General features: G+C 24.1%; 1 protein-coding gene across 2 annotated transcripts in view; it reads right to left on the bottom strand.

The window, feature by feature from the left end:
- The window catches only part of LOC122508800 (vascular endothelial growth factor A), a 32,730-nt gene extending 18,012 nt beyond the window's left edge, over positions 1–14,718 (bottom strand). Inside the window, exons 1-3 of one of the 2 annotated variants that reach the window (XM_043622355.1) lie at positions 14,610–14,718; positions 10,846–11,006; positions 8,209–8,831 (exon numbers count right to left, since the gene is read on the bottom strand). In XM_043622355.1, the coding sequence (XP_043478290.1) occupies positions 8,209–8,340 (132 nt within the window). In that variant the 5' untranslated portion in view covers positions 8,341–8,831; positions 10,846–11,006; positions 14,610–14,718. The remainder of the gene's footprint in view (positions 1–8,208; positions 8,832–10,845; positions 11,007–14,609) is intronic. The other variant, XM_043622354.1, reaches the window with a different exon arrangement.
- Positions 14,719–15,029: the final 311 nt, after the last annotated feature.

The following is a 15,029-nucleotide window of genomic DNA, read 5'->3' as shown; positions in this document are numbered from 1 at the left end:
GATTTTCAATATCTACTGTTTTAATAAAATTTTCTAAAAAGAATTTAATTATTTTAAAACAATTTCAATAAAATTGTACGCAAACATTTAATTTATTATTTTTATAAATAAATAAAATTTCACAGGAATTCAATTATTTACAAAAATTTTTTATAAATTTCTTCTCAATAATTCAATTTTTTTTCATAAAAAATAATTAAAAATTCTAGAAAATAATAATTGAATTGAAATGAAGAAAATAATTTTTAAGAAATTACAGTAACAATATTTTTATACCTAATATAAAATAATGATTTTATCACTCGGTCAACTATAATTATTATAAAACATGAACAAATACTTTTATAAGTTGTTTAATTTTAAAAAGGTTTGAATTTGAAATTTTTGAATGTCTCAATTCGTGTGGAAAAATAAGAATAATTAAATATTTATTTAAAAAGAAGTTATTGATGTTTTCGAATAATTTTATAATTAAAGAAATTCGTAAATAAAAACAGAACATTTTTTTGAGGTAAAAAAGTTGTTCCTTTTATTTTTAATAATTTAAAAAGTTTCAATTTCATTTTCAATTAAAATTTGTAGTTGACAAATAGTATAAACATATTTTTCCTTTATTTTTAAAAAACTTTGAATTTTATTAAAGCAATTGTAATTAAGAAATAGAAATGATGCAAATTATTTCCTTATGAAAATTGAAAATTTTCTACAAAATTATTAAGAAACGGAAATACATGTGTTTTTTTCCCTAAAGAAAAGAATCAGCTTGTGAGCAATATTGTTATTGAGAAATTAAAATTATGCATAAAATATTATGACTTAATCATAATTTTTCAACAATTAACAATATTTTTTATAAATAGAAAGGAGAAAAATTTGCATAATTTAGATTAGTCAAACGAAATTTGTTATAAAAAAATCATATAAAAAACAAAATTTATTTGTTAATAATTTATTTTTAATTTTTTAATTTCAAATAGTATTATTTTATTATAAATCAGGAAACACTGCATATTTTCGATTTGTCAAACAATATTTAAAAAAAAGAAACATACACAAAAACTAATTTCAGAGTATGAGGGACAGAAAAAATGAATACGAAAATTATTATAGTTAATAATAATAATAATAATTAATAATTAATAACAATAATAAATTAATAAATTAAAAAACTAAAATTTGAAGATAAAACGAAATTCCAGTTCATGATTCAGGTACACATATTTCTCTGTGTCGTACCGAGTAAAAAATTCTTGACTTAATGGCATGTCGTATTGACGTACGAAGATAAAAGATAGTCTTACTTATTTTTTACAGCAAATATTTTTTTGCGCAAAATTATGGAATTCATTAAAATCTAAGTCGCATTTATTTCTAAAAAAAGTAATGTACTTTAAAAAAACCATTTTCCAGAAAATTGTTTCCTTAGTTTATTTTTAAATAAGAAAATAATAATTAGCGAAGAATTTTTCTTCATAAATCCTCAGAAAATATATTATCTTTATGGATAAAAAAATATTATTTCTCTTTTAAAGCAAGGCATAACTTATTTCGAATTAAAACGTAGATCATAATAATATTCATAGTATTTTATCTTCAATCGACCTATAATTAACAAAAAGGAATTATTAATAATTATATACAAATTATTGAATAGAAACAAATCAACTAAAAATTAAAAGATAACGAACGGTTCAGGTATAATGTTTACTATTTCATTTTACTTAAAGCTTTTAATTTCCTAAAAAGAGATTGCAATAGTGTGAGTCACCGTATCTTAATAGCAGAAAGTTGCATGAGTAAAGAAACCATTATTAATAGCTACAACAGGTCAATAATCGGAAATTGTTGATCACAATCTTTTCTACCTACGTCCTTAAAGGTCACTCCTTCTATTCACAATTTCTCATCCATTCATTTATTTATAAAAAAAATCACTTTGATGAGAGGTGATTATTCCACAAAGATCTATTGCAATATTTTTTTTTATATTAAAAGATGACAATTTTAAATCAAAGTCCCTCTGTTTCTTTCAAAAAATAATTAAAAAGGATTTTTAATGTTAAGAGTATTCACATATTGACTTTGAAATTATATTTCTTTAATTATTTATTTAAAAAATGTTTCGTGAAAATCATTGAATATAAAACAATGAATTTTATCATTTCTATATACATTCAAATAGTGACAGGATATTGGAAATTTTTTCGCTCGTCTGCTGAATATAAAACATGCATTCTCCTTCAAAAATAAAAATCCTCAAGTATCATAAATTACTTTTGTTTTTTTTCTGGGATTTCCCTTTTATTTTACAAAAAAGGGGTTTTTTCAATCATGTTAAAAATTAAACAAAATTAGAAAAGATTCTTTTTTTAAATTCTCAAAAAGTGACAATCCTTCAAAATATAGTATTTCTTAAATTATTTTTTTTTTGTGACAAGAATTAATGTATTTATCAAGTGAAGGTTTGCGTTTGTAATGCAAATCTCAATAACATATGTGCCATTTTATTTTTCTGCACCTAACATTCAAGGAATATTAAACGTTCTTGTAGGTGGACTTGTGGAAATTCTCAGAAAAATAATTCATTAAATTAATTCATAAAAATTTCATTTTGTATTTCTCTGACATTTTCCTGATTTCCATCAAAAATATTCTTTTCATGGAAAATAACTTCAGTTCTAAATTCTTTTAAACTTCAAATATTTTTCAAACTTTGGTTAGAAATTTTAGAAATTTTAGAATTCTTCAAAAATTTGATTATATTTCAAAATAATTTTTAAAAGTAAGAAAACTAATTTTTTTTTAAACAAAATTTATTTTAATTAAATTTGACAAAATTTTCCATTAATATTGGAAATTTAAATAAATATTTTTTATTTCTTTTAATTTTAATTAAAATTTTTCAAAAGACAGATTTTTTTGAATAATTATTAAATTATTCAAATTTTCAAATTTTTATTCACTAAGTATATCAATACTTATTTATTTTTCCGCACGAATTAAAATTTTGAACAATTTTAATGTAAAATCTTTTTCAAATTTATTTTTAAATCAATTCTTATTCAAAAATTCTACGCAAAATCAATTATTTAAATACAAATAAAATGCTAATAAATAATTGATAGAATAACTGATTGTTTCTTAAAATTGAATACCAAAAAAAAATTTTATCAAAATTTTTGAAAATAATTCATTTCTTTTGAAGAATATTAATAGAGCTTCAGAAAATAATTACATTTTTCGAGGAATTCATTTCAAATTGTATTCAAAATAATTCAAATTCTGTAAAGAATTTTATTATTTACAAAAATAATTGAATTCCTCTCAAGAATTTTATTATTCATGATGAAAATAATTGAAAAAAAAATCCAAAAAACAAATTTTACATCTTTACTATAATTGAATTCTTTCGAAGAATTTTATTAAAATTATATTTCAAATAATTGAATTCATCCAAAGAATTATATTACACAGCCACACAAAATTTAACCCCACCAGATCAGGATTTTGACATAACCTCAAAAAACCAATATGGTGGACATGTTTTTGAAAAGTTTATCGGATTCGCTTGAAATTCGTTACTCGGGGGTTTTTGGGGTCGTTGATTACGAATTTGAAGTCTGATTTCAAAAATTCAAAATGGCGGATCCACTATGGCGGACACGTTTTTGAAAAATTCATCGGATTCGCTTGAAATTCGTTACTCTGGGGTTTTTGGGGTCGCTGATTACGAATTTGAAGTCAGATTTCAAAAATTCAAAATGGCGGATCCAATATGGCGGACATGTTTTTGAAAAGTTTATCGGATTCGCTTAAAACTCGTTACTCGGGGGTTTTTGGGGTCGCTGATTACGAATTTAAAGTCAGATTTCAAAAATTCAAAATGGTGCATCCAATAAATATGTTCTTTTAAGGAATTAAGAACTTGAGTTATTCAATTTACAAGGAATTACTCTATATCTTACGTGTGCCTGCATCCAGGGCGCCTCCACGAGGTGACGGTGGGCAACGGAGTTTTCCGCTATCCGGCTAAGTCACTGGGTAATGGCTTCGATGCCGTCATAGCAGACACATGTAGAAAACGTGTTACAATGCAGGGACTCGGAACCCCAGTATCAGCGGTTGAGGGTTAGAAAGCAGGCTCTCAGGCGTTGTCATCCAACAACATAGCTGGATAGCGGACAAACTCCGTTGCCCACCGTTGGTGCTCTGGATGCAGGCACACGTAAGATATAGAGTAATTCTGGGTGAATTGGATCACTCAAGTTCTTAATTCCTTTAAAGAACATATTTATTAGATGCACCATTTTGAATTTTTGAACTTGACTTTAAATTCGTAATCAGCGACCCAAAAAACACCCCCGAGTAACGAGTTTCAAGCGAATCCAATGAATTTTTTAAAAACGTGGCCGCAATATTGGATCCGCCATTTTGAATTTTTGAAATCAGACTTCAAATTCGTAATCAGCGACCCCAAAAACACCCAAGTAACGAGTTTTAAGCGAATCCGATAAACTTTTCAAAAACATGTCCGCCATATTGGATCCGCCATATTGGATCCGCCATTTTGAATTTTTGAAATCTGACTTTAAATTCGTAATCAGCGACCCCAAAAACCCCCGAGTAACGAGTTTTAAGCGAATCCGATAAACTTTTCAAAAACATGTCCGCCATATTGGATCCGCCATTTTGAATTTTTGAAATCTGACTTCAAATTCGTAATCAGCGACCCCAAAAACTCCAGAGTAACGAATTTCAAGCGAATCCGATGAATTTTTCAAAAACGTGTCCGCCATAGTGGATCCGCCATTTTGAATTTTTGAAATCAGACTTCAAATTCGTAATCAACGACCCAAAAAACCCCCGAGTAACGAATTTCAAGCGAATCCGATAAACTTTTCAAAAACATGTCCACCATATTGGTTTTTTGAGGTTATGTCAAAATCCTGATCTGATGGGGTTAAATGGACCTCGGATTCGGATTCAGCGACCCAAAAAACATAAAGTCTACATAGTGAGACCCCCAGATCAGAACTTCTTATTTTTTTTGTGTGGCTGTGTTATTTATGAAAATAATTGAATTTCTACGTAGAATATATTAAAACTTAAGAGAAATGAATTCTTGCAAAATTTTCTCGACGAAATAAATTCAAATTGTGAAATTTGTTAAAAATTGAAATTATGCATTTAATTATTGAATTTTATTAAAATTTTAGAAAGTAATTAAATTTTTGCCAAGAATTTTATTTAAATTTTTATAAACAATTGTATTTTCGTGAAAAATATTATTGCTCCTGAAAATAATTGAATTCTTGCGGTAGAATTTTATAAAAAAAAGTTTTTAAATTAATTTTTTTGCGAAAAATTTTATGAATTATTTTAAATAAGTAATTCAATTCCTGGTGAAAATTTTATTACTTATAAAAAAATTGAATGTTTGCGAAGAATTTTATCAAAAATCTTTTGTGGAATTTAATTAAAATTGTATAGATATTGAAAATCATTCATTTTCGAAAAGTTTTTGAGAATAATTGAATTGTTTTAAAGAATTTTATTACAATTTTTAGAATTTTTTTTCATTTCAACTATTAGCGAAATTAAACTGATGCAAATTTTTCCCAAAAAAAGAAAAAAGTATCTTTTAGTGTCATAAATCTAAAAAAGTATCCAATTAGTAGCAAATTGTAAAAAAAAGTAGTAAATAAATAAATAAATAATTTTTAGTAGATGAGTGCGAAGCCTGAAATATCCATCGAATTTTGTAAGCAAAGTTCATGTAGTTCTTTTTCGTTTTTGAAATTAAGACAGGAAAAAATTCATTTGAGTTGTGTAATATTCACATTTTTCCTCATGCCAGTTATTAATTGTGTATAATTCCGTATTTTTTGCATAAAAAAATTGTATACACATTTTTATCCCACAACAGTTTTATCATGAGTAAATATTTACATATGTTACTTTTTTTTATAAAAGAAAACATTATTCTGGTTATGACTGTTTTAATAATAACATAATAAAATTTTTTGAGAAAATTGGAGAGAAATTATGATGAATATCTTTTTCAGTTGAAGGATATTTTTAATGAGCTTTGAATTTTAAATAAAGTTTAGAGTTGAACATTTTCTGTAAAATATAAAAGGGAAACACTTAACGGATGTGTAACACTAGATTTTTCTTACAACCTTGTACACGAGAAACAAGGTCGTTTTGGTCTGTGGTGATTACCTTCTTACTTTCGCGCGTTGATATGTTTTATTAATGGTACCCTAATTGTAAAAGTTTCAGAACGGTACCGACACCAGTGAATCATCCTTGAAAGCTTAGTTCTTTTCATTGTGACATTACTTATTCTATTATCGAAATGAATTCTTTATTTGCCTTATTCACTCATCAATTTAAAAAGATAAAAGAGTTTTATTCTTTCTCTATTTAAAAAAGGATGTTTATGACAAATATTTCATAGTGCATTCTTTGCTTTTTATCTGAAATCAAAAACTTGTTTTTCAAGGATTCAAACTTGATTCAGTTATTACAAAATTTCTATATTAAATTGCTTAAAAACCATTTTTTTCACATTGTTATTTCAGTCAATTATTATTTTTTACAATTTTATTAATTATACATATATATAAATGTAAATTTTTAAAAAATCAATATTTTATTCTTATCTTTTCATAAATAACTAGATCAACAATAATTACGATTGTAAATATATCATTTAAACATCTCGAATCAGTTTCAATGTGATTCATATTATATCTTAATGATAAAATTATCAGGATATTTTTATTTCTCAGGTGAATGAATATATTAAAAAAAGCTATTTGAAAAAGGTGTTAATTATTTAAAAATTGGAAATATTTTTATATGAAACAATGTTGCTTCACATAATTATTCATTCTCAATGCTTTTTTAGGATTGGAATAATTATCATTCATTTAAAAAACGAATTCCATTTGAAAAAAATTGAAGGTATCCTCGACATTATTGAATCTGACCTTCGCAAACAAATAAGAACATTAGAAAATGTTAAATGTTGTTTGTAGTTTTTTGAACGTTCAAAAACTAAGAAATTTATCTTTTCTCAAAGTGGAAAAACTTTAATTTGAAATAAATTTTTTTTATAGTATTCTGATTGTCCTATTATTAAATTTCATAAAATTAATGAAGTAGTTGGGATGATATATTAGAATTTTTTTTTCAAGTAGTTTATGACTTATCACATTATTATCTATCACATTCTTAGTAAATGTTTCGACAAATTAACAGGTGAGATTAAAAATTTATATGCTACAAGAAATTTTTTTTTTTTTTTTTTTTTTTTAAATTGTTAACAATTTGAAATAACAATTTTTTTAGAATGTAAAAGTATTCATAATTTAATGACAATATAATATTTTTTCTTTATTGTATGAAATTACAATAGAATAAAAATCGGTTTTCAATTGCTATAGAGGGAATCCGTGCGGAAATACTTTGTAACCATGATTTTAATCACTCTTAATTATTCTGCGTCGCAGTATTACACAACTTTTTTGTATTTTCCAAGCCTCTTTCCAGTATTCATGAAAAACCAAACGTTAAAAAACTTAAACAAAAATTAATTTAAAATAAATAATAATTTAATAACAATACTAAATATTTAATTAATTTTAACGCAATACTTCCGAATGACATATTTATTAATTAAAATTTTTATTGAACAATTTTTTTCTATTCTTCTATATAAGTTTGTTAATTGAAAAATTGGTTAATTTTATGAACTGAATTAAATTGAGCACATAACTTAAGATCTAGTAAAACTGGTTTAATCAAGCAGTGTACTAGTATTAGGTTACTCATTTACCTCAATAAATTGCGCTAATCTTTTTATTAAGGTAAATCTGCATGCCCATTACGTTGTAATAAAATTGAGGATACACTTAACCAATTTCATCGCTTAAGCATGAGTCAGATTTTCAACGACATATAGAGATAATGAAATAACATTTAGTTCTGATTGCACAGGTGAATTCAAATTTTGTTTGTCTAAATAAAAATTAACTGAATTTAAATAAAGAATTTACTTCCTTATCAAATCATTTTTTTTATCAGCACAATATATTGATATACTATTTATCTCGGAATTTCCATCAAGTCTTATCATAAGTTAATTGATTATTTTGTTTTGAATTGAGTAATTTTAGAGAAAGTTTGATTGAAAATTACCGAAGTAATACTAGAATTGTCAGGTACTATTCTCCTTTGACTTCCTGTTGTAGAAAAATTAACATCACTTAAATCCTGTTGTAATTCAGATGACACTTCACAACACACAAGCGCAAAAATTAAAAACCACATTTTGTTTATTTATTTTTATCGTTTTTCAATGGAGGCGCCGATTCGAACACTCGCGAGCCTTTAGGATTGTGCAAAACTAAACTGGAGGCTGTCTCACTTACTTTCTTTCTTGTTCGATTATAGTAGAAAAACGAGTTCTTGGCACTTTTAATTTTTCTCAACTATCGATAAAATTTGTGAAAAAATGCTTTGCTATCTCTCTTTCATTTTTACCTGAATTTAAGACAAACCAATTCCGCGTATCAACGAGTCACTACGTGTGTCGTTGACGCTGGCTCGGTTCCTTCTGCTAATGGCAATGTTTCATGTCGTCATGTACTTGCGACAATACTAACACACCTTTGTAGAAAAGAATGTCCGTGTCATGTAAGTAATCCTTTTATGATACGATATTTTGTAGGCAATAATGGAATCAAATTTTTTTGATAAGTAGCAGTTGGGAATTGACTTATCCATCTAATTAAATTTCTTCTTTTCTCTGGATATTTTGTCTACAATAACAATTTATTTTTCCTTCATTAGTCAATTTTGTTTTCATCGATATTTTCTCTAATTATTTATTCTTTTTTTATTATTATTTATGACTGGTTTAATTGTACCAAGCGTTTAATTGGCAAATTATGAAGTAAATTTATTTCAAAAAAAGGCAACTGCTTTTGCGTTATTGTTCTCAGGTGAAAAGAATGTCATTGAGCTTTAGACTTATTCCTATTACGTACAACTAATTATTATCTTTTATTCGTAATTATTAATAATTAATAAGAACTCTTGGTTGACATCATGAGCTTAAATACAAAGAGTACTAAATACAAAAGCCATTGCTCTTGTATTTTCAATAAATAATTCAATTAATATTTTCCTATATTTTTATAGAGATTTTATTAGAAAAAATATTCGTTTAAATAATAAATAAAATTTTTACCATCAAAAACGGTTAAACATTATTTTTAAAAATTTAAAAAAAAAATTTTTTTTTAATTTTTTTTCACTATTTGATAAATTATTTTCAGAACAATAAAACATTCTGAAAAATTAACAGCTAATAAATTACAATTCAATGAGTTCATTAGTGTCAACTAATTAGCCATTTACTGCGATAAATACTCTGAAAAGATATTATTATAAATAAATAAAAAAAATTATTGTCTCATTATATTGTCAATAATAATAATATCTATTTTAACGAATGAATATTTTATTCCTTACAAATAGAAACGGAAGTAATAAAGTCTCATAAGGAAGAAAATATAAATTTCTACTTAATTAAAGTCTTAAATTTATTTAACTAAGAAAAATATTTTGAAAATATTTAAAAATTGAATAGACTCAAGTTAAAGAAATAGAATTTTATTTTATTTTATTCAAAATATTTCTTTTAGCGTAATATGCAACAGTATTAAAAGTACCTTTCAACTTCAATTATAGAGTCAAGCATTTAAGACGATGTCATTATGTCGTTAAAGCAGATTTTTATTTAATTTAGTTCTCTATTCTTCTATTCAAGCAGAAGCAAACAAATAATTTAATATTCTTTAGCATTTGACAATTTCCGGTTTCTTTTCAGTTGCATTGCAGATAAATTTATTGTGTTTGTTTTTTTTTCAAGTAAAATTTAAAATTTCTATCTACATGTCTTTTGAAGCATCGATTTTCGTTTATTGAAATTTAAATGCTTTTTTATAGAAATCTAATGAGTATATTAATGGAAATGGTTGTTTTAATGAACCTGTGGTTTGAAAAAGAAACCTTTTTATTATAATCCTTGAAAAATTAAATATACTGACTCCACGGTTAAATCTATTTAAGATTTTTTTAAACTAAGAAAAATTCTTTATAGTTCTTTATAACTCATAACGGAAATAATTGCAAACAGAAGTTTAGAAATATAAAACCGCTGCAAAGTTAAAACTCAAATTTTTGTATTAATTTTATGAATACTCTGCTTTCTTATTCAATACCAAAAAACCACTGAAAGTCATTTTTTTCAAAATTTCTAGTTTTTAAACGCCAATAACTTCAATATTCTAGGTCGCATAATGTTAAAAAATTTGAGCCAAATCGAAATAGGTGTTTTTTTTATTTACTTCTTTTAAATAAGCAGTTTTTTCAATCTACTGCGCACGCGTTTGGAGATAGCTCAAAAATTCCAATGGAATTAGATTCTTTGGAAAATTTCCCATCGACTAGTACTTTTACAATTTTTTTAGACCAAAATTTACATTTTTTTCAAGCTGAAATGGATTTTGCAATCTTCGTTTTGAAAAATGCCACTTTTCATGAAATTAACGATTGCAAATTTTCTTTATGAGATAGGGCTTAAAATTTTTGTTAGTTGTTTATTTTTGGAGATAGAATACGCATAAAAACATTAAAACAAATTGTAACTTCTCACGTACAATTGTGTTATCTTTGCATGCATGAGTAATATAAAATAGTAAATTAATAAGTAGTGATTAATTTTATGTATTACTAAAATAATAAAATCTTTTTTAATTCATTATTTACCTGTGATTAATGTCTTCTTCGAACTTCAGACATCAAGAATTTGAAAGTTTACATAATAAGCATCCGAGAAGATTATCTCTATTGTTGAATTATTTTTCGGCTGAAAACTCTTCTTTTTACTCCAATTAAAGTATATTTTTTTCAGCTCCACAACACTTGAACTAAAAGAAAATCTTTTTTTTATATTTTAAAATATCATTTTCGAAATATTTTTTTTATCCTAATTGTTTTATATGAATCCTTTCTAAAAAAAGACATTCCTTTCTAAAAAAAGACATGGGATAAAAGAATCGAATGCACTCGAAAGTGTAACTCGAAAAGTATCGAAAAGATTAAGCATCGGTAATATGAATAGAAGGGCGAACTCATGTTTCCAAATGAAATTGTAGTACATTAAAAATTCACATATACTTAAGAGATGGAGCTGCAGTCTGAAATTATTCTTTTACTACTAAATAAATAATAATATAAATAATAAATAACATATAATTTGTAATTAAAAATATAATTAAATTAATAGAAAATTTTACACTTGAGCAAAAAAATATTTTAAGTAAAATAGAATTTTATTTAAAAAATTATTAAATTGAAAAAATTAACATTAAAACTTTTAAAAATTGAACAAAAATGAACATGGAATAGAAGCAACGAAGACGGCCGAAGGCCGTCTGAGGCGCTAGTATAGTCTAAAATTTATATTAAATTGCAGACTTTTTTTCAATAGCATTTTAGATTTTACGTAGGTATTGATGATTTGTATATTTATAAAACTTTTGAATAATTGATGAAGGAATTAAAATTTATGCAGTTAATACAGCTAAAACCGCGTAACTAAAAAACAATTAATAATAATAAGATTAATGAAAAAATATATTATTCATAGGATTAATTTCATTTTAGAATTTTGTTTAATTTACTTTAAAATAAACGAATATTCTATTAAACAGAATTTTTTTCTAAACGAAATTTTAATTAGGAAAATTTTTATTCCGCAGAATTTTCATTTAATCTACTTTTTATTTAAACAAATATTATTTAGAAGAGTTATCTATCATTAGAATTTCTACTAAACCAAATTTTTAATCCAGAGAACTTTTACTTGATAATTCTATCTACATTTATTCGAACTATTACTTTTACAAATTGCAGGTCTCGAACCAGTGAAAGTATTTAAAAATACGGACTTGACGGACCAAAAATGAAAAATTTTACTTAAAACTATAAATTAAATTTTTTATAACTATAAAACATGAAGATTTCTTCATGTTTTATAATAATTAAAGATGACCGAGGGATAAAATCATTATAAATTCAATTATTATTTTCAACAATTTTTAACTAAAATTCTTCTCAAAATCAATTATTTTTAATAATTTTCGAAAAAGTTCTTTAACAATTTTCAAATTCATTTGTTTACAATATTCAATTCTACGAAATTTCAATTATTCGCAAATTCTTCAATTAAATATATATTAGAAAATAAAAACTTCAAATAATATAAAACAAATCTGCAATTAAACTTTCTTAAAAAAAAATTAATTCCATAGAATTGTTAGTTAAAAATATGAAAAATTCAAATTTTCAAAGATTTTAATCTGAAACCTTTTCAAAATTCTATTATTTCTAAAAATTTACGCTCTAATGCTTTTAATATTCAATTATAATCTAAAATTTTAACTGAAATCCATTTTTAAATTAATTTTTATGAGAAATTTCTAGTAATGTTTGCATGTTTCTTAAGATTGAATTCTCATAAAGAATTTTATTAATAAATTTTTAAATAATTGAATTCTTTTGACGAATTTTAATAAAATTTTTAAAAATAATTACATTTTTTCGAGGAATTCGATTAAAATTGTATTAAAAATAATTGGAATTCTGCAATGAGTTTTATTATTTATCAAAATAATTGAATTCCTAATAAGAATTTTATTATTTACCAAAATAATTGAATCCCTGTAAAAATTTTATTATTTATGAAAATAATTGAATGATTGCGAAGAAATTTATGAAAAAATTTTGTAAATATTTACAAATTTTTTGATGAATTTCTTCGCAATCATCCAATTTTTATTATTTTTTGAAAATCATTAAATGTTTGTGTAGAATTTTATTAAATTGTTTTTTAAATTATTGAATTCTTCAAGAAAATTTTATTAGAATAGTAGATGCCTATTAAAAATCATTGAATTGAGGAAAATTTTTGAAAATAATTGAAATTTTGCCAAGAATTTTATTAAAGTTTTTGGAAATAATTGAATGTCGGAGAAGAATTTAATTATTTATAAAAATAATCGAAAGTTTGACCAGAATTTTATTAAAATTTTTGAAAACAATTGAATTTATGCGAAGAATTTTGTTTTATTTTTCTAAAAATTCAGATTACCGGTAGTTTTTCCGACTGCAGTTTCCCGACAGCTATTGTCCCGACAACTATATTTCCGACAAATGTTTTTCCCGAAAGCAATTTCCCGACACGTATTTCATGCTCCAATGCTTTTAATATTCAATTATTATCTAAAATTTTATTATTAAAATTTTATTATTTATGAAAATAATTGAATTATGGATAAGAAATTTATATAAAATTTGTAAATAATTGAATTTTTGGGAAGTTTTTATTATTTTGTGAAAATAATTAAAGCTTTGTGTAGAATTTTATTAAATTTTCTTTTCAATAATTGAATTATTTTGAAAAATTTTATTAGAATAGTAGATGCCTATTAAAAATTATTGAATTGAGGAAAATTTTTGAAAATAATTGTAATTTTGACAAGAATTTTATTAAAATTTTCGAGAATAATTGAATTTCGCAGAAGAATTTAATTATTTCTAAAGATAATTGAAGTTTTGACGAGAATTTTTTTTAAATTTTCAAAATAATTGAATTTTTGCGAAGAATTTTATTACTTTTGAAAATAATTGAATTTCTACAATCATTTGTAATTTCTCTAAAATTATCCAAATTATATCGTACAATTTACGGACTTTACGGACCTTTTTTTAAAAAACGGACTTTTACGGGATTTACGGACCTAGTTGCGAATGGTCGAAGCAAAAACAGGTCAAAATTTTTCTGTACAAATCGACGCCTCCCGTTCATATAATGCTTATTGAAAAACAAATGCAAGATCATTCTTATTCAGTTTTTAGTGCAAGACAATTCTTATTCGATTTTCCGTGCAATAAAATGCTTATTCAAAATTCTATGCTAAAAAGTACAATCTGAAATTAGCTTACACTATGAGTTTTATAAAATTTTCAATTGAATATAATTTTTAATTACAATTGCTTAAACAATATTTCTTAATACGTAAGAGATAATCAAGTATTAAATTTTCTAATAACAATAGATACGCACTGAAATTCTCAGATATTTAATTGCAATTTAATATTAAAAAGATGATTTAGGGTTACATTTATTGTTCTGTCAGTGGCAATTGTTTTGCACACAATTTTGAATAAGCATTTTATTGCACGGAAAATCGAATAAGAATTGTCTTGCACTAAAAACTGAATAAGAATGATCTTGCATTTGTTTTTCAATAAGCATTATATGAACGGGAGGCGTCGAAATTTCCAAATTAATGGCAAACAGTCTCTGTTTTAAAAATCCTGCATCTTAATTTAAGACTTCTTTTTTGCCTTAAAGTAAGACTTTCTTTTTACTGTCTGAATTTTAATGTTATTTCGAAATAAAGACATAATTTCTTTTCAAAATTTGTGTAGACTTTATTATAAATAAATATAATTGAGTAACATACCAGTAGACGAAACGATAGATTTAGTGTTTCTTAAAGTCTTAAATCATTCGCTATATAGTGATTTTAATCTTTTTCCAATGCCATCTGGTAGAAAACTAAATACCTGAAACAGTATAATTTTACTTTAAAATGATTTCTTTTAATAATAATAATACATTTTGAAATATACATATTTACTTGTTTTTTTGTTGGATGCCAAGGAAAGTGTTCAAAAAGACATCATTATTGGTTCCTGTTTCATTGTCATGGTTAAAGTAGTTTTAAAACATTTATAAGAACGTTAATTATTATTTACTTCAGAAGTTAGTGTTGCAAAAAATAATTTTTATATATTTTAAAATAAATTAATTTTATAAACGAATAGAATTTTATTTCTTATAATTTCCAATATTTTTTTACTGAATAAATATTTTTCACAAT

The sequence above is a fragment of the Leptopilina heterotoma genome, unplaced genomic scaffold (genome assembly GCF_015476425.1).
Source record: "Leptopilina heterotoma isolate Lh14 unplaced genomic scaffold, ASM1547642v1 Lhet_57, whole genome shotgun sequence".
NCBI lineage: Eukaryota > Metazoa > Arthropoda > Insecta > Hymenoptera > Figitidae > Leptopilina > Leptopilina heterotoma.
Note: the sequence above shows the minus strand (reverse complement) of the source record. Positions and strands in the feature narration are given on the sequence as shown.